The 26,736-nt window shown below is 44.7% G+C and overlaps 1 protein-coding gene and 1 long non-coding RNA gene across 2 annotated transcripts; both read left to right on the top strand.

Annotated features, from left to right (window-relative positions):
* Positions 1–452: 452 nt before the first annotated feature.
* Positions 453–4,083, top strand: LOC125386738. Its single transcript, XR_007227129.1, has 2 exons — positions 453–901; positions 1,034–4,083. It is a non-coding gene; the product is annotated as an uncharacterized LOC125386738 (long non-coding RNA).
* A 620-nt stretch (positions 4,084–4,703) lies between these two features.
* LOC125386761 lies at positions 4,704–26,213 on the top strand. Its single transcript, XM_048413891.1, has 4 exons — positions 4,704–4,914; positions 5,622–5,886; positions 23,823–26,087; positions 26,198–26,213. Exons 1-4 carry the CDS (start codon positions 4,704–4,706, stop codon positions 26,211–26,213), a joined length of 2,757 nt encoding a protein of 918 aa, XP_048269848.1.
* Positions 26,214–26,736: the final 523 nt, after the last annotated feature.

Genomic DNA, 26,736 nt, shown 5'->3' on the forward strand with positions numbered 1-26,736 from the left:
GTTTTACTAATTAGATGGTTATTATCAGTTCTAACTTTACTCGTAGTACTGCTAACAATTACTTATTGGTTTAAATCTAACTTTGGTCTTAGTAATTGTTTAGTTATAATTATTCTAACTTTAACTCGTAATTATTATCTTACGATCAATCTTACTAATTGTTATTAACAATTTGTTGGTATAATTAAATCTAACTTTTATTCGTAATTATCCTTTTACGAATCAAGTCCTAACTTTATAACTTTAATTTATATTTTTTTTTTATCCGTGCGCGTGTCGATTATGTGTGTGCAGATCTACTTTCTTTCATCTACGTTCGATATTAGCTACTTAATTTACATTTAAATTAAGTGTTTATATTCTCCATTATTGCATCGGTTTTGCCATCGAGTTCGACTCTATGCATCGTGCACTCCGTGACTCATTGATATCCGCATCGATACGAGTCGTCGATCTTGCGACCGTGTGCTCTATGCTTCGGTCGGCCCGCCACGTGCCACGAGTGTAATGGCGGCGCGTCACTGGCGTAATGGCGGCGCCCGGTGATCACCGCACGTTTCACATCGCAGTTACGGTTTACGAGTTTTTTAAAAAATAATAAAATATTCACAGTAATATCCGGATATTTGTAAAAATTCACCGTGACCTGTGCTCTCCTTCTTCGCCTCGATTAGAAAAACCCACCGATTCATGCCCGCTGACGATGCGCTGTCCGCGGAGGGTAAATATTTACCTCGCAAAGTCACTATCACTATTCGTCGAGGAGAATCTTAACTTGCACTACAGCTAGTTGATAAGTTTGTTCATCGGCCTTTATTGATTTGAAAAAATGAGCACGATGCCCCTGGTTACTGCATAACCTCAACCGTGTGACAGCTTGCCTTATAGGCACAAAACCTTAGTAAGTAATATTTGCTTATTATGGACTATTGCCTTCTCATCATAAGAACAATTATGTCCAAAAGTGGCATCGAATTCAGATGTTAGATATCCAGATTGTCATATATCAATTATGAACTTTTCCTCGTTTTAGGTTTGCGACGAGCAATTTTTATAAGCTATCCTGCTACGACACAATCAAGAGCGCTTGTGCCAGGAGAAAGGCACTAGAATTTAGTTTATTGACTATAATTATAGTGCTATAATTAATCTGGCGTTCTATCCAAGATCAGTTCTACAGATGTTTCCTCCCCTTGAGTTGCGTCATATGACCACACGCTTCTATGTATCCCAGACTTTTCCCTTTCCCATGGAGAGTCTCCTCATTTGATTGTATTACACCCAAAGGGCTCGTGAACACATTCAGACACTAGTTGCTTTTACTTATAATGAAGAGCACGTATCTTGCTCCGACAGCTAGTATACAAGATAAGTATTACACTAATAACTTGTTGCTTCGGGCTTATCACATACACGAATCACATACATACAACTATCACTAATACTTTTTCTTCCAGGTGGAGGATTTAACACAACAATCAACCACTCTGCTCTCACACATAATATTTACCTAACTTAATTTAACTTAATACCACTCTACCTTCTGTGACGGTAATGGCCATACCCTGCGTCTACCCTGCTTTTCGCATAATCACTTTCTTAAATGCGACACAAGTTAAACTCATTGCATGGATTACCATCTCATATTTAATAAAGAATCTATAACATCCACCTTTGATTTATAATTTTGTTTTAAACCTATTTGTCCCTATAGAGAGTTATGAACACCGGACATAGCAAAGTATGCTATCACAATATCTTTCTACGTTGGTATTAACCCTTTCCCACTCCTTCTTAGCTCTGAAGGACCGTCGCCACTATTGCTGGTCAAAATTATAACCACATTGTATCAAGAACTCTATAGACTTTTTCAGAAACCTAACCTCGACTTTTCACAGCTCGCCTAGCCTTTGTTTTGACTGAATATATGCCAAAGCTAATGTTAGCATAATCGTTACACCTTGCACTTTTGATTGCACACATCGTAGTTGAGAAATTTATTAATTCGTAAGTTTTCAAGCATATTCTACGAAGTCGATATAACATCGGCATGGCCGGGCCACGTGGCCCGGCATACGATCCCCTATTGATAAGGCATATCTAGATAGCCTAACACGCCAGTATCCAGGACCTAAACAAAAATTTTCTATGGGACGAGACAAATACGAAACGAACGAATACGTAACGAAACGAATTTTTGGACAGGATCACATCTTTCACATAGTATCGGACAACTTCCCTATTATCGAAGACGGAATCATTGGGCTACCATGTTTAGGGAAGTATAACTATTCAATATCCAATGACAAAATCCGACTAAACGACAAAACCATTTTGTTTCAGAAACCAATACACTTAACTCCTGGTGTACTGTTGACCCGAGGAGATCGCTCGTCTCCGCGAGGCGTGAATCCGCGCTCGGCGCCGGTTCACCAGATCCCGCCGTAAACGGCGGCTGGACGAAGCCACGGTGGCTCGTGTGTACGAGGTGAAGAGACGGGCTTGGGACGAGCTTCTGACCAGCCTCGACTCCGATTCCCTGGGGGCACCCTTACAAGATGGTATTGAACAAATTCCGTCCATGGGCGCCTTCCGCAACGGAGAGCATGGACCTTCGGTTCATGGAAGAGGTTGTCGGCACTCTGTTCCCGGGAGCGGTGAACGAGGAAGAGCGCAGGTTCACCGATGAGGAAGAGCAGGAGCGTCAACCGCCGGAAGTTGGAGCCCGGAATCGAGGGTCACCGAGGAAGAATTGACCTAGGCTGTAGGGAGGCTCGGAGCGCGGAAAGCTCCGGGTCCCGACGGAGTCCCAGCCCGCCTGTGGAAGGACGTCGCCGGGGTCTTGCCCTGAGATTAATACGTCTGTTCGACAGATGCCTGTCTCGGGGCGAATTCCCCGTCTTGTGGAAGGAGGGACGGATGGTCCTGCTGCCGAAGCCGGGATGGTCTTCGTACTCGCCTTCCGTCTTTCGGCCGGTATGCCTTTTGGACGAGGCTGGCAAGCTACTGGAGAGAGTGGTAGCTGCCCGCCTCGAGTCGCATTTGTCTGGAAGTGTTCTCGGACTGCACGACAGCTAGTTTGGCTTTCGGAGGGAGCGGTCTACGGCCGACGCTGTCGCCCGTGTCCGTTCCTTGGCCAAGGGGGTCGAGCAGCGTGGTTGCGTGGCATTGGCCGTGTCGCTGAACGTGGTCAACGCTTTCAACAGTATCCCCTGGAACAAGATATGCCGGGCCCTCGAGTTTCATTGGGTACCCGCGTACCTGCGGCGTGTGGTCCGGGCGTTCCACCGGGACCGGAGTATCGTCTACACCGTTCGCGGCGGGGGGATGGCAGATAGGGCGGTGTACTGCGCGGGGTCCTGCAGGATTCTGTGTTGGGTCCGTTGCTGTGGAACATCGCGTACGACGCGGTGCTTCCCCCGGACTCGGCATTGGCGTGCTACGCCGACGACACCGTCAATTCACATCCATTCACATCAGAGACCAGGCCACACACCGCGGGCAGGATGGCACCCAGATGTCTGCACATCCTTGACGCGTACCCTCAATAGTCTTAAGTACTCACCAGGGGTCTTGCAATTTTCATAGTTAAGGTCCCTCAGACCAAGCGAGTATCTCTTGTCTTAGATTTCCTTTTACGTTTATTGTTTACTACGGAAAGTCGGTTTTCCTCACTTCTGGTATATTCCGTTGGCAACTTTCTCACGAGGGCGGTTGAAACCCTTCCTGGTCCACCAACCGTCTTATTATCCAATCGGAGACTGTGTCTACTGCCCTCACTTCCTTAACCAAAATTAACATCAACAAATCCGATAGATCCGTGTCCTCAGACACGCCCACACCTACTTTCCTCGGATACAGTATCGTCAGTACGTCTTATACGTACTGATTGCTCCATGCATTAACCTCGAGTACAACTTAGACGCTAACGAAGAGTAAAGTTCGTCATCCCGTTGACCGCGGATTCGTTATCGAACCTGAGGCCATTGTCATTAGTGTCGCGAGTACCTAGACGTTGTGGTTAACTACCAACGCTGTAATATCTCTACTTGTGTTAATAAATTGTACCTTTGTTCTAACGCATCGATGGCTAATTCCAGTGAAGGTTCATTGAACACCCCTAACCCTAATCCTAACTGCAACCCGACATCAGAAGTGGGATCAGGGCAGTTAACTATGCAACAGCATATAGCCATCTTGCGTGAGTTAGTTCAGACGCTAGTGCAAAAATCGAGTGAGGAAACTAAAAATTTATCGCTTCCGCGCTTTAATCCTGGTATCGCGGGTTCCGACCCAGCTGCATGTTGCGCGGTTGTTAATCTGATCTTGGAAGAAAATCCTTTACGGGGCAGTGCGTTATTTTTTGCTCTAGAAGGTTCTGCAACACAATGGCTTTCGCAAGTACCTGTTGCTCAAGATGTTACCTGGTCAAAGTTTAAGGTCATTTTTATTGCACGTTTTGGTGGCAAAGAAACAGCTACCTCAGTACTAATGAAGATGTCCAATGAAAAACCACTGAAGGACGAAACCACGGGAGCTTTCGGCATTCGTATCCGTTCCTTCCTGAAGGCGAAGTGGGAAAATTTAACTTTGGTTGAGGTAATCAACGCCTCCGTCGTTTTTCAATTGGCTTCACTAGACCAGCGTATTGAACGGATAGCACTTCAAGCGATATCAAGACTGAAGATCAATTCCTGAATGAAATGGGAGCTTTCTACTACGCGAAGAAGAGGCCGGCGTCTTCGTCAGACAACTCCTCAGCGGGTCCTGAAGCTAAACGACATAAGCCTTTTGACTCCCGGAATAGGTGCTACCACTGTCGTAACTATGGACATAAAGCACCCGAGTGCCGAAAGAGGATAAAATCGGAGGCGGAGAAGTACAGAGAAAAACCGATCGGCCACATCGTCGAAGGTGTCCTGCTACAAGTGTAACGAGGAGGAGCATATCACGCCTAATTGCCCAGTGTTGCGGAAAGGAAACCGTACTTCCAAGGATGAGCGCCGGGTTGACTCCTGTGCGGTGGAGGCCCCAACTGATAGATTAAGTCATCTGGGTGAGTCGTTCCCATTTTGCTTCGATTCTGGAGCCGAATGTTCATTGATTAAGGAATCCGCAGCCTCGAAATTTTCCGGCAAAAGAACGACCGATATAATAGTAATGCGAAGAATAGGGAATACATGTGTTAAGAGTACATCTCAGATTTTGTCCACTATATGTATTAACGGTTTTGCATTGGAGATAACTTTTCATGTCCTGACCGATAAGCTATTTAAAACATGATATCATGATTGGTCGCGAGATTTTAAGCCAAGGTTTTGACGTACATATTACGCAAAATAGCCTCGTTATCAGTAAACCAAAGATAATTAATGCCTGTAGTAAAACTACGGAAGATGAGATCGATATTAACATGATCGACACTGATGTAATTAGTAACGATAAAAGTCGATTAATATCCGTTTTCGAAAAATTCAAAGATTCTTTCATTACGGGTTTTCCACGCACTCGCGTAAGTACGGGCAAGTTGGAAATACGGTTAATTGATCCTAACGTCACCGTACAGAGAAGCCCTTACAGACTTAGTGAAGAAGAGTGAAGAATAGTACGTGAGATTATAGGCGAACTAATTAAAGCCAACATTGTAAGGCCTAGCAATTCATCGTACGCGAGCCCTATGTTACTCGTGAAGAAGAAGGACGGCTCAGATAGATTGTGTGTAGACTTTCGAGAGTTAAATAAAAATACGGTCGCGGATCGGTATCCCCTGCCTCTTACTCCGGATCAAATCGCAAGACTGCAACAGGCGAGATACCTTACTAGCCTAGACATGACCACCGGGTTTCACCAAATCCCCATTCATCCTAATTCGACGGAGTACACAACGTTCGTTACCCCTGACGGACAATATGGATACATAACGATGCCGTTTGGACTGATAAAAATGCATCGTCCGTTTTTCAGAGGGCCATTCTCAATGCCTTAGGCGACATCGCTTATTCATATGTTGTTGTTTATATGGATGACGACCTAACTATTGCCGGCTCGATAGATCAAGTTTTAGAAAGATTGGACATCGTATTAAATGCCCTCGTAAACGCCGGATTTTCTTTTTGTTGAAGTGGTCACCACTTCTAGGAAAACTCCACATCTGGTCTTTTTAGCTTTCTCAAGCGCTGAAGCCATCGACAGCACATAGACAAAAGAATAGCAGGGAGGCAGACCATAAACAGTAGACAGGCGACGTTGGCTTCGGGGTTTTCAGTCATAAAGTAACACTGCTAGCATGCGGATCTGGACCAGCTCAAATTGTATTCCTGTATTTCATTATTAAGTCAAATATATACTTTGTATCTTACACTTTATCCACGCGTTTTTCTCTCTTTATATACCGAATAACCTCAACACTTTTAACTTCGCTAAATGCTGTTTTTTAAAGACGTCGATACTCTATTTGGGATATGTATGTAGTATCGTGGAGAAAAAGGCCTAAGATATCGGTCGAAACATAAACAATGTCGCGAGAGCCGAGGCGTCGTCGGGTCCATCAATGTGTCGTAGGTCCTTTCAAGTGAATAGTTTCGTAGAAAAGGCTCACGTGATCCTGGCCACGGGTGTCTGCGGAACACGGAACGTTCTACCGACGTTTCATACCGGAGGCCACAAAAACACTTAAACCGCTCAATGATCTGTTAACTGCAAACCTGTAAATTGCATCCGCTAAGGTTCGCAACGATATTTTTGACCCCCGCTCGGCAAAAATATAGCGCGTACGATCGCGAACTACTCGCAATATACAGCGCAATCAAACACTTTCGACACACTTTAGAGGGCAGAAACTTCGTAGTATATACCGACCACAAACCTCTTACCTACGCGTTCAGACAAAAACTAGAAAAATGTTCGCCCCGACAATTTCGATATCTAGACTACATCGGTCAATTCACCACCGACATACGTTACATAAAGGGTCTAGATAACAACGTAGCCGACGCTCTGTTCCGCATCGAAGCGATAGGAAAGTCAGTGAATCATTAAACTCTCGCCGCCGCGTAAGAAAACGACAACGAACTAAGCGACATCGTCAACTCCGGTACAACCGCGTTACGGTTAATGAAGATACGCTTTCCTGATCACGACGCAGAAATATCCTGCCACATATCAAACGACATTGTAAGACCGTACGTACCGAAATCCTTGAAGCGCGACGCATTTAATTCGCTCCACGGACTTTCCCATCCAGGGATACGTGCCACGCAAAAATTGGTGACGTCACGTTTCATTTGGCCGTCCGTAAATAAAGATTACCGGACTTGGGCTCGACAATGTATCCCGTGTCAACGATGCAATGTCACCAGGCACTTATTCTCACCTGTCAGAACGTTCGAAACTTCAGCAGGCGGGTCGAGCACATACACACATACATTATCGCGATGCAATATTCACAAGGATACCGATATTGTCTAACGTGTATCGACCGTTTTTCGCGTTGGCCCGAAGCCATTCCCATCGTTGATATGGAAGCGACAACCGTTGCCTCGGTTCTCCTCTCTACACGAATAGCTCGTTTCGGCGTACCTTCGAAAATAACTATCGATCAAGGACGCCGGTTCAAACTGGTAAACTGCAACCGGTAAAAACTGTAATTCCGACACAAAACATTGTATGGTTATGTCGTATCGTCACGTATCGGTACTTTTGCCTAAGCCAGCCCGCACTCGAAGTCCATTGTTTATTGTGAACAACATACAAATGTAATACGCATCTACTGGTCAATAAATGTTATATAGAAAAAAAGCACTCGTTCTCATCCGATCACGAAAGTTAAGCAGCGCCAGGCACGGATAGTACTTAAATAGGTGACCGCTTGGTAACTCCGCGTGGTGAAAAACAAAACACCTTTTTGTTTTTCCAATCCTTTTTACTTCCCTTAATAATCTATTTTCAATAATCTATAATCTAAACATGAGGAAATAGAAATGCTTTAGTTTTACATGACTAATACCATATATAACACTCATTCTTGCATAAATTTTTTCAAATATTCTTTTTTTGTACATTAAAAGCAAATAAATCACTTATTACAGCTAACGTTCATACCGCTCATAATGGAATCATTTTCGTCTGAAGGCAATTTGAGAGATGTGGTAGAGTTTGATTCTTTTGATGTAAAAATTTGATTCCTATGTGGGGCATGCTAGCAGAGTCCCTTTTAGAGATATTTTTTATTTTGTTTGCCCACTGTCGATTTATAAAGTATGTGAATTCTTGTTTTGACTCAAATTTATTTTGTGCAAAAGGTACTTTAATTATTCTAAATCTTCTTTTTGATCGTAGGAATAGTTTTATTTTAGATTGTTAATATTGGATGGTATCAAGCTTTTGTCTCGTAATTTTTTTTTTTTTTATTATAGGTATAGGGCTCGAAAGCCGACTTTCTTACTTTATTTTTAGTACGGATTCTTGAAGAGCGGTTTGTATAAGTTTTCCTATTTTGTCTATAAATGAGACGATTTGCCTCTTGTTTACACACAGAAACACTCTGTGTTTCTAGGGTTAGGAAGTCAGATGTATTTTTATTTATCTGTAATACGGGAGCGTTATGGTCGCATTCGTAGTCTATAGTTATGAGCCTGTTATTTGCCCGTAAATTAGGGAATTGTAATTGTGTGTCTCCAAGGCATATGTTTAGGTATGAGCCTTCTTTTGGGCAAGAGTCAATCCATTCTTCGTGCGTTTTTAATGATTGTTTTAGTTCAATTGTGTTTGTTGTTCATTTAGGGCTTTGAATATGCTTTTTTTGAAGTCTTCGATAAGTTTATTACGGTATGGTTTGTTACGGATATGGTTTTAATTGGATTTGGATTTTGCATTACGCGTGGTAATAAATTTGTTCGATGTGATTGGTTTTTCAGAGACTTGGTTTCGGCTTATTCCTTGTCTTAGGATGGCTGAGAACATTGGCTACGGGATGAATTTGCGGCTTATTTGAACAACGCGTTTGTTTTTGATTCTTTGCATTTGATGATATTTTCGCAAAGTTCTTTGAAAGGTTTGCAAAGAATTTTGGGCATCCTTCATACAAAGGATGTATCCGCAGTTTTTATGGTTCACGCAGTACACTTTGCCTTTGTTTACCGTGTCTTCCTTTCTGATTCTGCACTCGCTTGGACCGTGCGGCTCCGTGCAGTTTGCATTGGTGACATTGCGTTATGTCATTTTTTCTGACTTTATCCAATTTACCCTAAAGTAAATTAGACGGTTCAATTTTAGTAAGTAACTAATATTGCTTTGTGGGCATACTTGGATTTTGTAAATTGGAAGCAATTCATTGTTTTCTATTGATCTTTTTATTGAGAAGTACCAATATTTTGTCAATTGTACGTCGGACATCCGTAGTGCTTGTAACTCTGCGAGTATCTTTGTCTCGAAGAAACTATTGTTTAGACCCTTTAGTAAGACCGTGTGGTACTTCTTTGATTTGGATGTATATGCGTAAACCCTGTCTTAGTTGCAATTACGATTTCTTTCGCTTTGTTAAAGACTGGTATACTTCGTAGGAATAGCACATGTTTATCTGCGTGTATTCGTTTAATATGGAATGAATTTATGTTTAGAGTCTCTTCAAAGAGTTTTACTGTCTCCTTCTGGTCTTGGTTGATAATGTATATTGGAGGCGATTTGTCTCTATTTGTGGGGGGCTGTGGTGTCAGCGTTCTTTGTTCATCAGCGTTCTCTGGCTTCTCGGTAGCGTTGCCGCTGGAAATGCATTGTCCATTTCGCTGGGCTACGCCTGGGACGTTGAGGTTTTCGTTGATGATAGTATATCTCTCTCTCGATCCATCCTTTATTCTCTTTCGCACATGTGATTTCCCTGTGATTTCCTGAGAGGCCGTATGACTACTTGCTTTCTTCCGTAGGTTTTCGTTCTTTTTCCTTATTATGATGGTTTCTTTTATTGTTCCTATTTGAGGGTGTTGCTGTATCCGAGATAGGCAGGACTCTTGCGAATGCAATACGCTGAACCTATTTTTCGTTCGTATTGCCGATAATGGGGAGCTATCTGCTGAATTTATGGTTTCGTTTCCTTCGCGGTCCGCGTCTCCTGTTGCGCTTTCCTTTTTGTTTACACTTTCCTGGCTACTTTGTGCCCTGTTATTCCTGTTCACCAGGTTTGGCGGACGGTTGAGTTTCCGCGTCCTTTGGGTGCCAAAGCTTGTATTGCCAAGAAAGTTCTTGATTCACTTTTGCTATATTTTTCTTTTGGTTGTTTCTTTCATTCTCTCTACCTTCTTTCCTTCTCTTATTTTCTTGATTGTTTTTATAGTGAGCATTATTTATCACTTTTCGTTATTGAGTTTTACTGTATAAATTGGCAAACTCACTAACAGGCCTTACGCCTGGTATTTTTTGCCAGGGAGGACCGACCTGCTTGGGGGGTTCCCAGCACTCCGACGAGAAAGAATGCATTCAGCTCGGTATGAGCGTTAGTTGAAGTAATCAATTTCGGTATTTAATATTATTGAATAAAAAGCTTTTACGACGTACAATTATGTAAGAGGATAAAAGAGATATGTAAAATCTTGCCCGGCTTCGTTTTCAAGAAAATGGACTGTGAAGTTAAGTAGGGGCAACTTCATAATTGATTTTCGCGAAAACAAAGCGAAAAATGTCATTTTACATTTTCGACTTCATTTTCGCCACGCGCAGGGAATCATTGCCCTTCGGTTTGTGTCACAATTTTTGGCACATGTATTTTTGCATTCTCTCAAACGACGTACGTATGTATAATACTTGCACATTCTCCAATTCCCAATATTGAATACATATAACATTATCGGAAAGTATAAACAAAGTAATATATAAGTAAGCGTGTATGCGAGAATGATACAACATATGGTGATAATCGTTTAATGCTAAAAAGATATTTTCTTCGTGTATACGACCATATCTTATTAATACTTAGCCAACCGCGCCAGCACAGGCCAACCTATAAACTGCCCATCGTGCATATTTCTAAGTAAGGAGGAGAACATCTAAATAAACTCGCAAAGGAAATAAAAAGTAAAATAAAAGATCATAATAATAACAAATTCTCAAAATTCATAGAGACACTCTCTGCGCACGTGCATTTTTCTAAGTAAGCAGGACTGATATTAACTAATATTTGAAAAACAAAGAAGTCTAAAAATTATTTAAGTGGTCAATTATATTCTGCGGTAATGATTTTGTTGAATGATTTCACATATTGTGTATACAAAACGTCAAATTAAAACTATAAACAGATATAGGTAAAATTAAAAACATTAAAGATGACTAATGATAAATGACACGACTTGAACGCGAAGTTAAAAATTCATAATACATTTTAATATTTTTTTACAGTGTGGTATCGTTCGACTTCAACTTTATTTAGTCATAACTGATAGTGTAACTTTTTAATTAATTTTAAGACCACTAAATTGGTGTATTTTACTACATATTGCACTTTATAAAAGCAGAAAGAATCGCAATTAATTGGGAACAATTCCAAGTAGACAATAACTGATAATAACAGCAACATCAAAAAAGAAAATGCGTTGCTAAAGTCAAAAAGGGAGACCTCCCCCTGTTCGGTCACTCAGCGATGTTCTTCACAGGGGGGGGGGGGAGAGATCTGATGGTTCGGTTGGCCAAGTGTGAACAAAAGTAAAAAGAGCCAACACCACACGGAGTTCCCAACCGGTCGCCCATCTAAGTACTAACCGTGCCCAGCGATCGGACGAGAACGACTACTTTTTTTCTTTTATAACGTTTATTGACCAGTAGGTAGTATTACATGTGTATGTTTCTCATAATAAACAATGAATTTCGGTTGTGGGGTGGATCAGGCAAAAGTACCGATACGTGACGGTACGACATAGCCATGCTATATTTTGTGTGTCGGGTTTACGTTTTTTTAAGTTTACAATTTGTAACTGAAATTTAGGTTGACGTTGTTGTAGACCTTTAGGTCGCAATTCTGTTCGAGTAGGTTTTGGAACTTTTTTCAGTCTGTCTTTTTGTAATTGAACCTGGGTGTTTCGGTCTGTGTTTCGAGTGTTAGGAAGTCAGACGTGTTCTTGTTTATCTGAAATGCTATGCCGTTATGGCCGCAGTCGTAGTCTAGGGTTCTGAGAGTGCTATTTGGTCATACATTTTAGAATTTTAGTCGCCTGTCTGCTAGGCATATGTCCAGGCATGAGCGTCCTTTTAGATAAGAGGATAGCTCGGAGCTGTAATGATTTGTTTTGTAATGTATGCTTTTATTGTCTAGCCAGGTTCTGACGGAGTTTCCTCTCGTGTTGTTTATTTCGTTTTTTCAGCTGGTATGTTTGGCGTTAAGGTCACCGGCTATTATGTAGTAGTTTTCCTGCTTGTCGAGCTGTAAAAGTTGGAAGAGATTGTCGAATTCGTCGTTAAATTGTTTCTGGTTTCCGTAGGCTGCGTAGGCCGCAGTGATAAATAAATTTTCCATACTGCTTATTTTTATTTTTATGATCGTTGTTTCTAGGATTTTGAAACTTGTTATTTTGTCGTTTTGGATTGTTTTGAAATTCAGTGGTCGTTACGGTTTGCCAATTCTCTCTCTAATCAAGTGTTCAAGGAAACTTTAATTTGTGGCGGCATCGACCACGAAACTTTCCAACGGCTTCGCGGTACAAAGAGCTATGCCGTCGAAGCGCAATACCGACATGACCAATGTATCATCGATATCTCTACGTTTCTTTCGCCGAATTCTCGGAAGAACGCATATGCGGCGACCGTCGCGGTACATGTAATAAACGTATGTGTAGTAGGAATATCGAAGAGTAACAAAGGAAAGAATCCATGGTTTCCAACAAAAGAATCAGTCAGTCTATCTCAAACTGCGAAGTACGAAAAGTCCCGGTATAAACAAACCACTAACAAAACATGAATTGTTATATTTTCGTCTTAATTGTTAATCGAAGATACATTTTTGTTGGGAATATGATACATTTACACTGTACATGTGAATGTGTGTGTAAGCGTCAGAGGACGTCCGGGTCTTGGTTGAGACAAAAGACAAGAGCAGTCGTTAGAAGTATCTGGAAGAGTCGGTTGACAACAAGCGTGCGTGCGAGTAGGATTTTGAGGTCTTAAGAGTATAAGATATATGTATAACAGTTGTGTGCTAAATAAAGGGAATTATTTGTATTTCCGAATCCATTCTATATCTTTTCAATTTCGAACTGAAATTGTTGCTTCTTTATTTATTATTAAACTTTATTAACAAATCAAGTGTAGTTTTCCGTATGCACTCATTCCAATCACTTCTATTCTCGTAATAGAAATAGGGGATCAATCAGTTCGTGGCGTCAATTGTTTAATCGTAACGACAATTTACAACTCTCGTTGACGCGTCATCTCGCGATCGCGTCTCTCCACGAACGGTGGAAACAGTGGATTTTTTTATGAGGATTGCCATTCCTCCTCCTTGGCTAGCGTTCGGCCTGTCGCGTCTTAACATAGAATAGTTTTTGATGTGTACTTTGTGTCTTCTGTTCAATGTTGCTTCTGAGATAAGTACGATGTCGGGGGTTTCTTTATTTATTAGGGTTAGCATACTATATCTTTTTTGGTTTTGGTTTGAAATTAGAGAGTTGGCATTTATTGCAATTATTTTCAGATGTTTTAAGTTAAACCGATGTTTTTTGCTGTAATTGTTGGTTTAATGGATTTTGGTTATTCGTCATCTATACTATGGATAGTGTTAAAGATGGCGTCGATTCGTTCTTCGAGCGTTGATAACGATCTTTTCATTTCATTTAATTGTATTTGTTGTTCGTTTAATGTTTTGAGTATACTTTTTTTAAAGTCTTCGATGACGTTTATGATGTTTAGTTGAGTGGTATTATCGGTTGAGGTTAAGTTTTGGTTTGAGCGCGGAGCTGAGTTTGTTGTTTGTGGTGGATTTTCGATCGCCTGATGTAGGTTATTTTTTTATTTATTTCTTTATATTCACAATTTGTCTAACCTGGAAATTTGGTAGAATTTTTTAATAGTTATATTAACATGTTGGTGGCTACCCCCAGCGGGGTACCATCCTCGCGTTTGCTAGGTTATATCCTTCGCGAGATCTGTTGGGAGGTTCGTTTTTAGCCTTCTTTCCATATTTAAAGTGCTGATCGTTTCCGCAGTTAGTCAGTTTGGCGAGATATATCTAGGCGAGATATTTTTTGTTATGAAGAAGTCAAGTAAATCAGGAATTTTGTTAGTGTCAGTGGGCCAGTATGTGGATTCATATGTGGTGAGGTAGTTGAGATTGTTGGTGGTTATGCTATGCAGGAGGTTTTTGCCTCTTGCTGTGACAAGTCTGCTGCCCCATTGGGTATGTTTGGCGTTATAGTCTCCTCCACCTAAGAATCTATTGCCTAGGGCATCAAAGAGGCTGTCGAAGTTCTCTTTAGCAATCGAGTGTCTGGGAGGGCAGTATACTGCTGAGGTGGTGATTGTACCATGGCGGTCTTCTATTGCTACGCTTGTGGCTTAAAGGTAGTCTTTCTGGAATGATGGAAGATCGTAGTGCTTAATGCTGGATTTGATGATGATTCCGGTACCGCCGTGTGCCTTTCCACTGGGGTGTTGGGTGTGGTAGAAGTTGTAGCCGTGTATTTTGAGGTAGTTTTTGTCGGTGAAGTGGGTTTCAGATATGAGCATTACGTCGATTTGCTGTTGCTTTAAGAATAGTTCTAGTACAAATTTGTGCTGAGCTAGACCGTTGGCGTTCCACAGAGCTATTCGCATTGGTTTTATTTTGCTTCTGTGCGTATAAATTTGTCCATGAAGAGTGTGAGTAGTGACAGCAAGTTGTAAATTTACTCAGATTGCTTCTCGATAAGTTTTTCGAGTCTGGTGAAGTTGTCTGTGTTTTGTGAGATGGGAACACTATTTTCTGAGTGTTCACTGTGTGTTTTCGAGTTGTATACGTTTCCTTGCGTTGCCTGCGCATAGGATACTGTTGGTGAGGTGAGTTTTTGGGGTTTAGGTTCTTGTATGTTTATGTCCTTGGGTCTCAGTTTTGGATACTTTATATTATGTAGCGATTTGTAGGCTGAGCATCCTTTGTAGTTCGAGTTCAAATGATGGCGGCAAGCAGAACGGACACGTGCACGTCGCTCCGTAGGCATAACCGAAATATCTGGGTATATTAAAGAATTCGGGCGGAAAGTGCACGAAAGTGAAGTTTCTAGTGCTCCGGAATGAGTGGGAACACAAGAGATAGGTGAGCTCGCTGGTATAAAAGCGAGAGAAACGATTGAAAGTGCTGTGTGTGAAAGGTGAGGTTAGGGGCAGAGCGGGGGCCATCTTGGGTCGCGCAACCGAAGCGCCACCGTGCGGGCTACCTGGGTAACCAAGGAGTGGTGGAGAGCGCCCCCGTGAAGGGCCAGTCAAAACTCCCCGCGTCGAACAGACACGAATCGCATACACGCGGAAGGATACAGTGGGATTATACGACGACCGGCTACGTCGAAGGACATCCACCTCAAACATACATATATATATGTATATTAAGACACAAACACAATATGGACAAGTACTGTAAGTCAAGTAAACTTACGGCTCAGGGGGTTTCGGAGCTTCCAGGCCCCGTCGGGGATTCGAGTAGCGTCCCAGGCTCGACCCGACGGTCACCCAACGACTGGACGAACGGCGAGGGGAAGGTCGATCCCAGGGCCTCCCCTCGTTCGGTAAACACGACCGGGGACCAAGAAACACCCGCAGTTGTCACAGAGGAAAAGACGTGCAAGAAAAGCACTAGAAGATACCTCGAATTTGATGAAGACATCGCGGGAATCATCGAGGATGTCGAGATGCCAATGCAGGCACTCAAGGATAAGACACCACCCACCGAAAAGGCGACCCGAATCGCCAAGGAAAAAATCTTCAAAGGTGACAAGATCACCAGATATATGAGAAAGTCCCCAGTGGAGGGGACCGCGTGCAAGACAACGAGAAGCCTGGCCAGGAGCCAGCCGAGGGCAACGAGCGACGAAGCGGCCAGCACTTCGGAGCTAGACACACCGGCGGAAATGTCGGACAGCGGCAGCGAAGCGGCGGCACCAAGGGAATGTCTCAGGAGGAAGGCCATGGCGAACAGAGCAACGGCTGAGACCGAATGCAACGACGAGGACAGTATCGTCATTAAGATGAGCGAATGGAAGGCGATGACGGAAATCATCACAGAAGTCTTCCGCGAAATCCAATACATAGGTAGCAGATTCTACCTCATGAGCAAAAAGGATACCGACATCAAGAAAAGGAGGGACGCCATCAGTAAAAAAGCGATCAAGCTCCACTCGATGTTGGACGAGATGAGGCTCAAGAGGAACGCGAGGACAGTCACGGCCACCAGGATGACCACCCCTCCGGGGAGGAGTGAGGAGAAGGAAGGAAAAAGGAAGGAGATATCGCCCGTCGAGGGGAAGGGCGACACCAAGAGAAAGAGACCAACGACCGTGGAGGCCTCCTACGCAGGAGCCTGTGCCGGCAACAGCTCGGCAAAAGCGACTACGGAATGCACGGACAGCGATGTAAAGGAAGACTGGATCCCTGTCCGCGGAAGGAGAGGAAAAGGAACGGACACCCCGACGGTAGTCAGGAAGGCGAACGCAGGAAGGGCGGCATTGGACAAGCCAAAGAGGCCGGAGGGACCGAAGAGGATACGTAACAGACCCGAAGCCATCCTCGTCAAAGTAGGGCAGGACAAGGAGTGGATCCAGGTCTACAAAGACCTGATGGGGGCAAGGAACAGGTGACATACTGATCGAGCTGAAAGCAGGTAGCAACGCCAAAAAGACCGCGGCGGATATGAACACGGCGCTAAGAGGCAAGGTGAGAGCGCTACCAATGCGCGACAAGACCTCCGTAGAGATCAGGGATATAGACCCGCTCGTAGGCAAGGAAGAACTAGCCAGGGAGATAGTAGTGCAACTGGGCGTAAGCGACATCACTGAGGTCGAAGTAAAGACCCTAAAAATGGCGCCGTGGGGCATCCAATCGGCAATAGTGACGATGCCGAAAGCCTATCTGGCCAAAGAGGGGGCGAGCCGGAAGATCAGAACCGGCTTGACGATAGCCTCGATAAAGGCACTACCCAATGTGGTAAAGTGCTTCAGATGTCACATGTTCGGGCATATCGCGAAAAAGTGCACGGCGATAAGCCCTGGAAAGGAGATTTGCGGGAAGTGCGGAGCCAAAGACCACACGATAGCTGCCTGCGTCAACGCACCCTGCTGCTCCATCTGCAGCAAGGAGAAAGGAGTGAAATTTGACCACGTAACCGGATCCCTGGCTTGTCCAGAATATAGAAGGCGGTTGAAAGCGAGTGAATGAGGATACTGCAGATAAACCTCAACAGATGCAAGCTGGCGCAGGACATGATGCACCAATGCGCGATCGAACTTAGGCCGGATATAATAATAATTTCCGAGCCGAACAGGCAGCTACCGCACTGGTTTAATGACACCAAAGGAGGCGCCTCGATATGGGTCACACTCCTCAATGGCAAGCTGCCTGATGAAACAACAGAGGTCAAGAGCGACGGGATAGTGGGCGTCCGCGTCGGCGACGTCTTCTGCTTCAGCGGATACTGTTCGCCCAACATAAATAAGCCATCATACTGCAAATACATAGACACGCTGTCTACTATGACGAAGAGCGTTGCTAGAAGACACGACAAGGTCGTCGTGGCCGGAGACTTCAACGCAAAATCAACCTGTTGGGGAGGATCGACCACAGACAAGAGAGGGAGAGTCTTAATGGAGGCACTAAGCGGCCACCGGGTGTTTCCATTGAGGCTCAAGGAAAAGTACACCTTCTTCATGAACGGGAAGACGAGCTTCCCCGACATAATAAGCGTATCCAACAAGGTCAGCGAGATACACGCCGGAAGCGCGGTCTTGGACAAATACTCGGCCTCGGACCATCTGTACGTGCTCCACAGGTTTAAGACGAGGAAGACCCGAACCGTATCGAAGTTCTACAGGTACGTGACCAAGGACATGTCGCCGGAGGAGTTCCTGAGCAGATTTGACGACACACTGAAGAAGGAGGACCTCAACGCGGCTATCGGAGAGGATGGGGCCGAGCCCTTGCAAAAGAGCATCGAAGGTACGTGCGAAGGGATGCTAAGGAAGTCGAACGGTGCGGTGAGCCGCAAGTACGCGAACTACTGGTGGAACCCGATGATCGCGGAACTGAGAGCGCAGGCGCAAAAAGCGCTCAGGAAGGTGACGAGAGAAAGAAAGAAGAATGCCGGCAACACCGAGCCCCTCGTCAACGCCTACAAGGAGATCCGTAGGCAGTTAAAAAAGGAGATCGCCTGTAGCAAAAAAACAGCTTGGGCAGAATACTGCAAGATACTGGAGAGCGACCCTTGGGGCAAACCCTATCGCACGGTCATGAAGAAATGTAAAAGCAAGGGACCAACAAACGACATGCCGATCGACATGGTGAAGGCAGTCCTACAGAGGCTATTCACCTTGGGACGCGGACCCCCCCCCCCCATTATGAGAGCCGCGAAGAGGCAGAGACCGAAGAAGAAGGAGATATTAGCCTCAGCGTCGCCATCGGCGAAGGCGATGTCGTCGATGCCGCCGGAAGAATGAACTCCGAGAAGGCTGCAGGAGTCGATGGCGTGCCGGGCGAGATCGCGAAGCTGGTAGCGAGTCGCAGGAGCGAGCTCGTGACAAGGGCGTTCAACGGCATCACCGAATCAGGAAGGATCCCAGACTGCTGGAAGACGGCCAGAGTAATACTGCTAAGGAAACCGGGAAAGGATCCCAGTCTCCCCAACGCGTACCGGCCGATAAGCATACTCCCAACCATGAGCAAGATCTGGGAAAAATGCTTTAAGAGGATCATCGAGAGATGCATCGGGACGGACCCGTTCCATCGGAGGCAATATGGCTTCAGAAGGAAGAGGAGCACGGTATATGCCATCACGCAGGTGATGAAGTTTGCCAACATCTGCAAACAGAAGAAGGTAATATGCGTGATGATCACCCTGGATATTAGCAATGCCTTCAATTCGCTCAGCTGGAAGAGCATATACGAGGAATTTGACAAGAGGAAGCTGCCATGGAAGGTCAAAAGGCTAATCGGCAGTTACCTATCCGGAAGGAGGTTCATAGTGAGCAACCAGCACGGCAGGGTGGAGCACGAGGTGGCGGCGGGAGTTCCGCAGGGATCTATCCTCGGACTATTCCTGTGGAACTTGGTATACGACCGGTTGCTCGAGAGGCTCGACAACATGCCAATGGTCAGAGCAACCGCCTTCGCGGATGATCTGACCATCACATGTTACGTCGGGAGGAGCGAAGATGCCTCCGTCAAGGTCAACACGATGCTAAGGATCGCCAACGATTGGCGCACGAGTGTCGGGCTCACCCTGGCGAGGGAAAAGACGGAGGTCATGCTCATCACAAGCTTGCGAGTGCCGAGAGTGGTGAAACTCAGGTTGGGCTCCTCGGACATCGAAACGGTCGATCGCATCAGGTATCTCGGAGTCGTCATCGACTCCAGTCGGAGGTTCGGTGCGCATATCGAGATGGTGTGTAACAGAGCCGACAAGTTAATAGGAGCCCTTAGGGGAATTCTACCCAACATCAACGGGCCGCCCAGCCTGGCTCGTAGGCTCTACTACAATGTGTGGGAGTCCATCGTAACTTACGGAGCACCGGTGTGGGCTAGAGCAGCGAATACCGATAAGAACAGGAAAAAGCTGAAACGAGCACAACGAACGGCCCTGTGCATAACAACGACGGCATACCGTACCGTCTCCCACGCCGCACTTTGCGTGTTGACCGGGAATCTCCCGATTTACATAAAGATAAAGATGCTCGGAGAGACCTACGAGAGGAACAAGATCCATGGGTCCAGGATTGGCACGGATGACGGCTCCAAGCTGAAGGAGGAACTGGAGGCGATTCGCAAGAAGGCCCAAGAGGACTGGCAGAAGGAGTGGAACAACTACAAAAAAGAAAATATCACAAAGAAGCTATTACCGAGTGCGCTGCTATTTACCAAAAAGAAGATGGACATCGATCACCACACCATGCAGCTGCTAACCGGGCATGGGAGCTTCGGGGTCTATAGGAAAAGGATTGGCAGGGACAGCGACAGCAACTGTCTCGACTGTGGAGACCCGAACGACGATGCAGAGCACGCCCTCTTCGCGTGCCCGAAGTGGACGAACAGAAGGATCGAGCTGGAGAACGCTCTGGGCGGGAAGATAGACGTGGGCAATCTGATCGCCACGGTGACCGCCAAGGACGAGAGCTGGAATAAATTCAGGCAATTCTGCAAGACCGTCATGTGTCACAGGAGGGTGACAGCGAGGGCCTGGGAAGAGGCAAGGAGGAGAACGAGCGAAACAACAACTACGCGGAGCAATGAGGGCAAGAACATGAAACAACGAAAAACCGCAGAAGGAGACCAGCCCAGTATTCTGAACTGGCTGAGAGGACGACATGAGCAGTAACTGCCCGAAGAAGTAGATACAACGGGGCACGAAAGGACAACCCTGATGACTGCCGACAGGTTTTACCGGGGTTGTCTGCCCTCTAAGCGGAGGAAGAAGGAGGAGGGGTTTTTAGTGGGTATGGCAACGACATCCGACCGACTCCCACATAACCCAGTGATGCGGGTCACTTGGCATGCGTAATAGCATTTTCCCCTCCCCACGCAAAAAAAAAAAATGATACAATTATACGTATTGAAATTTTAAATGGAATAATTAATCGATTATCAGTTTCTAAAAGTCGAAATTGATTTATTGATTCACAATTTAATATATATGAATCAAATTCATAGTTATTAAATTCTGGATATTCATAAGATCAATATCATTGATGACAAATAGATTTAATAGAAAAATAAGGATTTATGATTTCATCAATATAATATAAAATTTTTAGTGATGGAAAACGAATAATTATTAAAATAATTATAGGAGTTAAAGTTCAAATAATTTCAATAGTATGATTTTTTAATAAATTTAAGTTTAAGAAATTATTTAATGTAAAATCTATAAGGAAAAATGTAGTTAAAGTAATAATAATAATAATTATTATTATAGTTAAATTATGAAATGAAATAAGATTATCTGAATAAACAGAATTTGAGTCTTGAAATATAAATATATTTCATGTAGAAATTTTTAATAAGTAAGTTTATTTGAATTTTATGTTCAATTCAAAATTAATGTTTTATTAAAATATATATATGTCGGAGATGAAAGAACACCGGAATCTTCCCTTTGGAACTTAACACACGTATTGGAAGACCCCTAGTATTGTAATTTAGATTTCACCATAGCCGTATTGAGAAACTGTTGTCATTCGATCCGACTGTACTTATTTGAGATTTATGATAGTGAGCTCGGGCTCGAGGCGACAATCAGTCGCCGAACGTAGCCGCGGTCCAAGGAATGAACGATTTATCTAACAAAGGCACAGAGTAACTCTATACCTCTCCTTAAAAGAAATAGTCGTAGCGACAAGCGGCAGTAAATATTTCAATGGTTTCTGTCCCGTGGCTCGCCACAAGCAGATTCTATACTCCGGGTAAGATGATCTCCAGATGTCAACATACCTCCGCAGTATATGTTTAGCTAACGTGAGGACCCGCAATAAATCTTAAGATTTAGTCAAGCAAAGTCCTTCATATAGACAAGCAGTCTTTGTTGCAACTACGGGAAGATAAGAGCAATCTATCCTTCCACGAACGCTTCCCACTGGCAGCTTTTCCCAAGGACAGCTAACGTCCTTCTCTAACCACCAACATGGAAATTGACCAATTAACAGTAACGTCAATTTCCCTCACCCTTCGAACGAAGACTTTCCTCTGCGAATCCGATGATCTCGTCTCTCCATCTCCGATATATATATATATGTCGGGTTATCGATAGGATTGGGGGTGGAGGTGTTCGATGAATCTTCGTTGATATTGGCCATCGATGCGGAGTAACAATGGTAGAGTTTATTGGCACAAGAGAGTGGTATTACAGCGTTGGTAATTAATCACAATGTTAGATGCTCGCGGCGCTATGACAATGGCCTCGGGTCCGGTAACGAATCCGCGGTCAACGGGATGTCGAACGTGTATACTTCGTGGAAGTCTAAGTTATATTCCGATCGCCACAGAACGAGCACTCCGTACCGGAGAATTACTTGTATCGCCGTTAAGATCGCACGAAAGAGTGTCTCTCCATCACGGTGACGCTGTCGAGGAGAACTATGATGGGTGTGTCTAAGGGCACGAGATCATCGGATTCGTGGAGGAAAGTCTTCATTCGGAAAGTGAGGGAAATTGGAGTTACTGTTAATTGGTCAATTTCCATGTTGGTGGTTGGGGAAGGGTGCTAGCCGCCCTTAAGAGAAAGTCGCCATCGGGTCGCGTCGTTCGTGAGAAGAATATACTTCTCCAATTTTCCCGTAGTTAGAACAAGGGCTGTTTGTCGGTTTGAAGGACTTTCGTTAAATAGATCTTAAGATTTATAGCGGGTCCTCGGGCTAGCCGAACATGTACCGTGGAGACGCATCAACATCTGGCAATCGTCTTACTCGAAACATAGTCTGCGTGTGGCGAGCCACGGGACAGAAACCATTGAGACATTTACCATCGCACCCTGTCCCAAGCATTTCTTTTAAGGAGAGTTATAGAGTTACTTCCTGCCTTGGTTAAACAAAACGTTCATCCCCTTGACCGCGACTGCGTTTGGCGACTGGTTGTCGCCTCGAGCCCGAGCTCACTATCATAAATCTCGAATAAGTACAGTCGGATCGAATGACAACGGTTTTCTTAATACAGCTATGGTGAAATCTAAATTACAGTACTAGGTGTCTTCCCAAAGTTCCGAGGAGAAGGCTCCGGTGCTCTTTCATCTCCGACATATATATATGTCGGAGATGGAGAGACACCGGAGCCTTCCGTCGAAACCGGGGAAAAACCCCTAATATTGTAGTTTGGATTCCACCATAGCCGTAGTTAAACAATCACCGTCCTTCAGCCTGATTGTAATTGCCTGCAATCTATGAGAATGAGTTTGGGTTCGAGATGACAACCAGTCACCGAACGTAGCCGCGGTCAAGGGACGAACATTTTTCTAACAAAGTGATGAAAAAGTCTATAGCCCTCCATAAAAAGAAGTAGTTATAACGGCACTCGACAGTAAGCATACTAACGGTTTCTGTTTCATGGCTCGTCATAAGCAGACCCTATTCTATGGGTAGGTTGATTGCCGGTTGTCGAGACATATTCGCAAAACATCGGCAGCCAGCCTAATGACCCGTCATAAACCTTAAACCTTAATTAACGAAAATAGGCAAACAGTCTTTTCCGTGAAGGACACTTCCAAAGACTGACCAATTAACAACAACGGCAATTTCCCTCACTCTCCGAACGAAGACTTATCTCCACGAATATAAAAGACCTAGTGCCGCTAGAGAGTGAAGCAGTTTTTCCTAAACAGCGTCACCGTGAGAGTTTCGAGTACGATTTCATCGACTAAGGTATCATTTCGATAGAGTGCTTACTTCGCGTGCTAACTGAGAGTACCACCTAGGCGTTGCCGACGAGTAAAGAGTAAAAGAGTCCCGTTGACCGCGGATTCGTTATCGGACCTAAGACTATTGTCATTCGCATCGCGAGTACCTAACCGCCGCAGTTTATTTGTCAAACCTCACATCTCCATACTTGTGTCAATAAACTCTGGATCATACCTTGACAATGGCTACTACTGGTGAAGATTCGTTACCTGCCCACACCTCAAATCCTAGTGCCTCCCCGACATCAGAAGTGGGATCCAAGGACTTGTTAAGAGCGATGAAACGGCAAATGGATTTCATGCGTGACGTATTTCATACGCTAACAAAGAAAGATGGAGTGGAACTCGAAAAATTTTCGCTACCGTTCTTTAACCCTGAACTGGCGGGCGCCGACCCAATGGGGTGGTGCGAGACAGTCAGTAAGCTTATGGGCAACGAGCCCCTACAAGACCGCGAGTTATTTTTCGTCCTAAATCGTGCGATGGGGGGTTTTGCATCGCAGTGGCTTACGCAAGTTCCGGTCTGCGGCCTTACTTGGGAACGATTCAAGGAATATTTCCTTTCGCACTACGACGGCAAGGAGACGGCAACCTCAACGCTGATAAAGGTGTTCGAGGAACCACCAGAGGAGGACGAACCCACGGTAAATTTCGGCATTCGATTTCGCTCCCTCCTGGCTGCGAGATGGAGTGGTATATCCAACGCCGAATTAATTAACGCTGTCATCCTCCTCCGACTGACGTCATATGATCAGCGTGTCGAACGGATAGCACTCACGCAAGACGTCCGGACACAGGACCAATTTCTTCGGGAACTGAGAGCTCTCCCTCGTTCGAGGAAGAGGCCGTTACCCTTGGCAGATGATCTGCCGACAGAACCTGAAACTAAACGGAGCAGGCCATCCAACTCCCAGACTAGGTGTTATCACTGTGGAACCCCCGGGCATAAGGCGATGGAGTGCCGCAAGAAGATGCGGACCGAAAAGCAGAAGGAGACAAGGCGCCGGGAATGGAGCCGACCAGCCACATCATCCAAGGTGTTTTGCTTAAGGTGCCGTGCGGACGGCCATATCGCACCCAATTGTCTGTTACGGGAGGATAAGAAAAGCGGTCACAACAAGGAACGGCGAGTCGACTCCTGCGTGGTGGAGGCTCCAACCGGTAAATTAAGTCACCAGGGTGAGTCGTTCCCATTTTGCTTCGATTCTGGAGCCGAGTGCTCATTAATTATGGAATCCGCTGCCTCGAAATTTTCTGGCAAAAGAACCACCGATGTAGTAGTAATGCGAGGGATAGGAAATACGTGTGTTAAGAGTACGTCTCAGATTTTATCCACTGTGTGTATCAACGGTTTTACGTTGGAGATAACTTTTCACGTTCTCCCTGATAAATACTTGAAATACGATATCAAGATCGGTCGCGAGATTTTAAGTCGGGGCTTCGACGTGCATATCACGCGCACTAGTCTCGATATTTGCAAAACGAAGGTAGTCAATGTCTGTGACAGGACCGTCGAAAAAGAGATCGATCTTAATGAAGTAGACACTGAGGTAATTGGTAGTGATAAAGGTCGATTGATTTCTATTCTAGAAAAGTTTAAAAACTCATTCATCACGGGTTTTCCGCGTACACGCGTAAACACAGGCCAGCTAGAAATAAGGCTAATCGACCTCAACGTCACTGTCCAAAGAAGCCCTTACAGACTTAGCGAGGAAGAGCGTAGGACGGGACGAGAAAGAATCGGTGAACTGATTAAAGCTAACATCATAAGACCCAGTAATTCGCCATTTGCGAGCCCGATGATGCTCGTGAAGAAAAAAAACGGCTCAAATAGACTGTCCGTGGACTTCCGAGCGCTAAATAAGAATACGGTCGCAGATCGGTATCCTCTACCCCTTATCGCAGATCAAATCGCGAGATTGCAGAACGCGAAATACTTCATTAGCCTGGATATGGCCAGCGGGTTTCATCAGATTCCCATACATCCCAATTCAACGGTGTATACCGCGTTCGTTACACCCGACCGACAATATGAGTATGTAACGATGCCGTTTGGATTGAAAAATGCGCCGTCCGTTTTTCAGAGGGCCATTCTCAATGCCTTAGGCGACCTCGCTCATTCATACGTCGTTGTTTATCTAGACGACGTCCTAATTATTGCCGACTCTGTAGACCAAGCTTTAGAAAGACTGAACAATGTATTGGATACCCTTGTGAAAGCCGGATTTTCGTTCAATTTCGCGAAGTGTTCCTTCTTGAGGACGTCGGTACTTTATTTGGGGTACATAATTCATAACGGGGAAGTTCGCCCCAACCCGGGTAAAATACACGCCTTGAGTTCCTTACCTGCGCCAACGATGGTCACTCAGTTCAGACAATTTATTGGGTTAGCTTCCTACTTCCGTAAGTTCGTCCCCAAGTTCTCACAGACGATGAAACCCCTGTATGCGCTCACCTCAGGTAGCAAAAACATAACATGGTCAGATAGGCACGAGAAAATCAGGCAACAGATAGTTTCCGTCCTGACAGACGCGCCGGTACTGATGATATTCGCCCCTAATTACCCCATTGAGCTACATACTGACGCTAGTTCGGAGGGTTATGCAGCGATCTTGATGCATAAAGTCGAAGGTAAGAATAGAGTGATCGAGTACTACAGTAAAAGAACTACCCCTACGGAATCTAGATATCATTCCTACGAGCTAGAGACGTTGGCAGTCGTAAACGCCGTCAAGCATTTCCGTCACTATTTACATGGACGGGAATTTCTTGTTGTTACCGATTGCAACTCGTTGAAAGCATCAAATAGTAAGGCACATTTGAATGACAGGGTCCACAGGTGGTGGGCTTACTTACAGACTTTCACCTTTGACATTATGTATCGGCCCACGTTGACTTCTTTTCACGAAATCACGTAGATTCAGATCACTGTAACATTGATAAAATCGCGGAGAAAGAAATCAATTTGGCCGAAATATCGGAAGATTGGCTACTAGCCGAACAACGTGGTGACCCCCAAATTTCCGGAATTGTCGAAAAGTTGCAAAATGATGAGCTCGCGGAAGACATCGCGAACACTTACGAATTACGGTCCGGTACTCTCTACCGAAAAATTCAAAGAAGAGGCAGGACTCTCAGTTTACCTA

The sequence above is a fragment of the Bombus terrestris genome, chromosome 17 (assembly GCF_910591885.1).
Source record: "Bombus terrestris chromosome 17, iyBomTerr1.2, whole genome shotgun sequence".
In the NCBI taxonomy this organism is placed as follows: Eukaryota; Metazoa; Arthropoda; class Insecta; order Hymenoptera; family Apidae; genus Bombus; species Bombus terrestris.

Coding starts and splice junctions, on each gene's coding strand:
- LOC125386761 (XM_048413891.1), top strand. CDS start 4,704: ATGGGAGCTTTCTACTACGCGAAGAAGAGGCCGGCGTCTTCGTCAGAC. Junction 4,915..5,621: donor GATCGGCCACATCGTCGAAG/GTGTCCTGCTAC, acceptor GTGAGATTATAG/GCGAACTAATTAAAGCCAAC. Junction 5,887..23,822: donor AATTCGACGGAGTACACAAC/GTTCGTTACCCC, acceptor CTCAAATCCTAG/TGCCTCCCCGACATCAGAAG.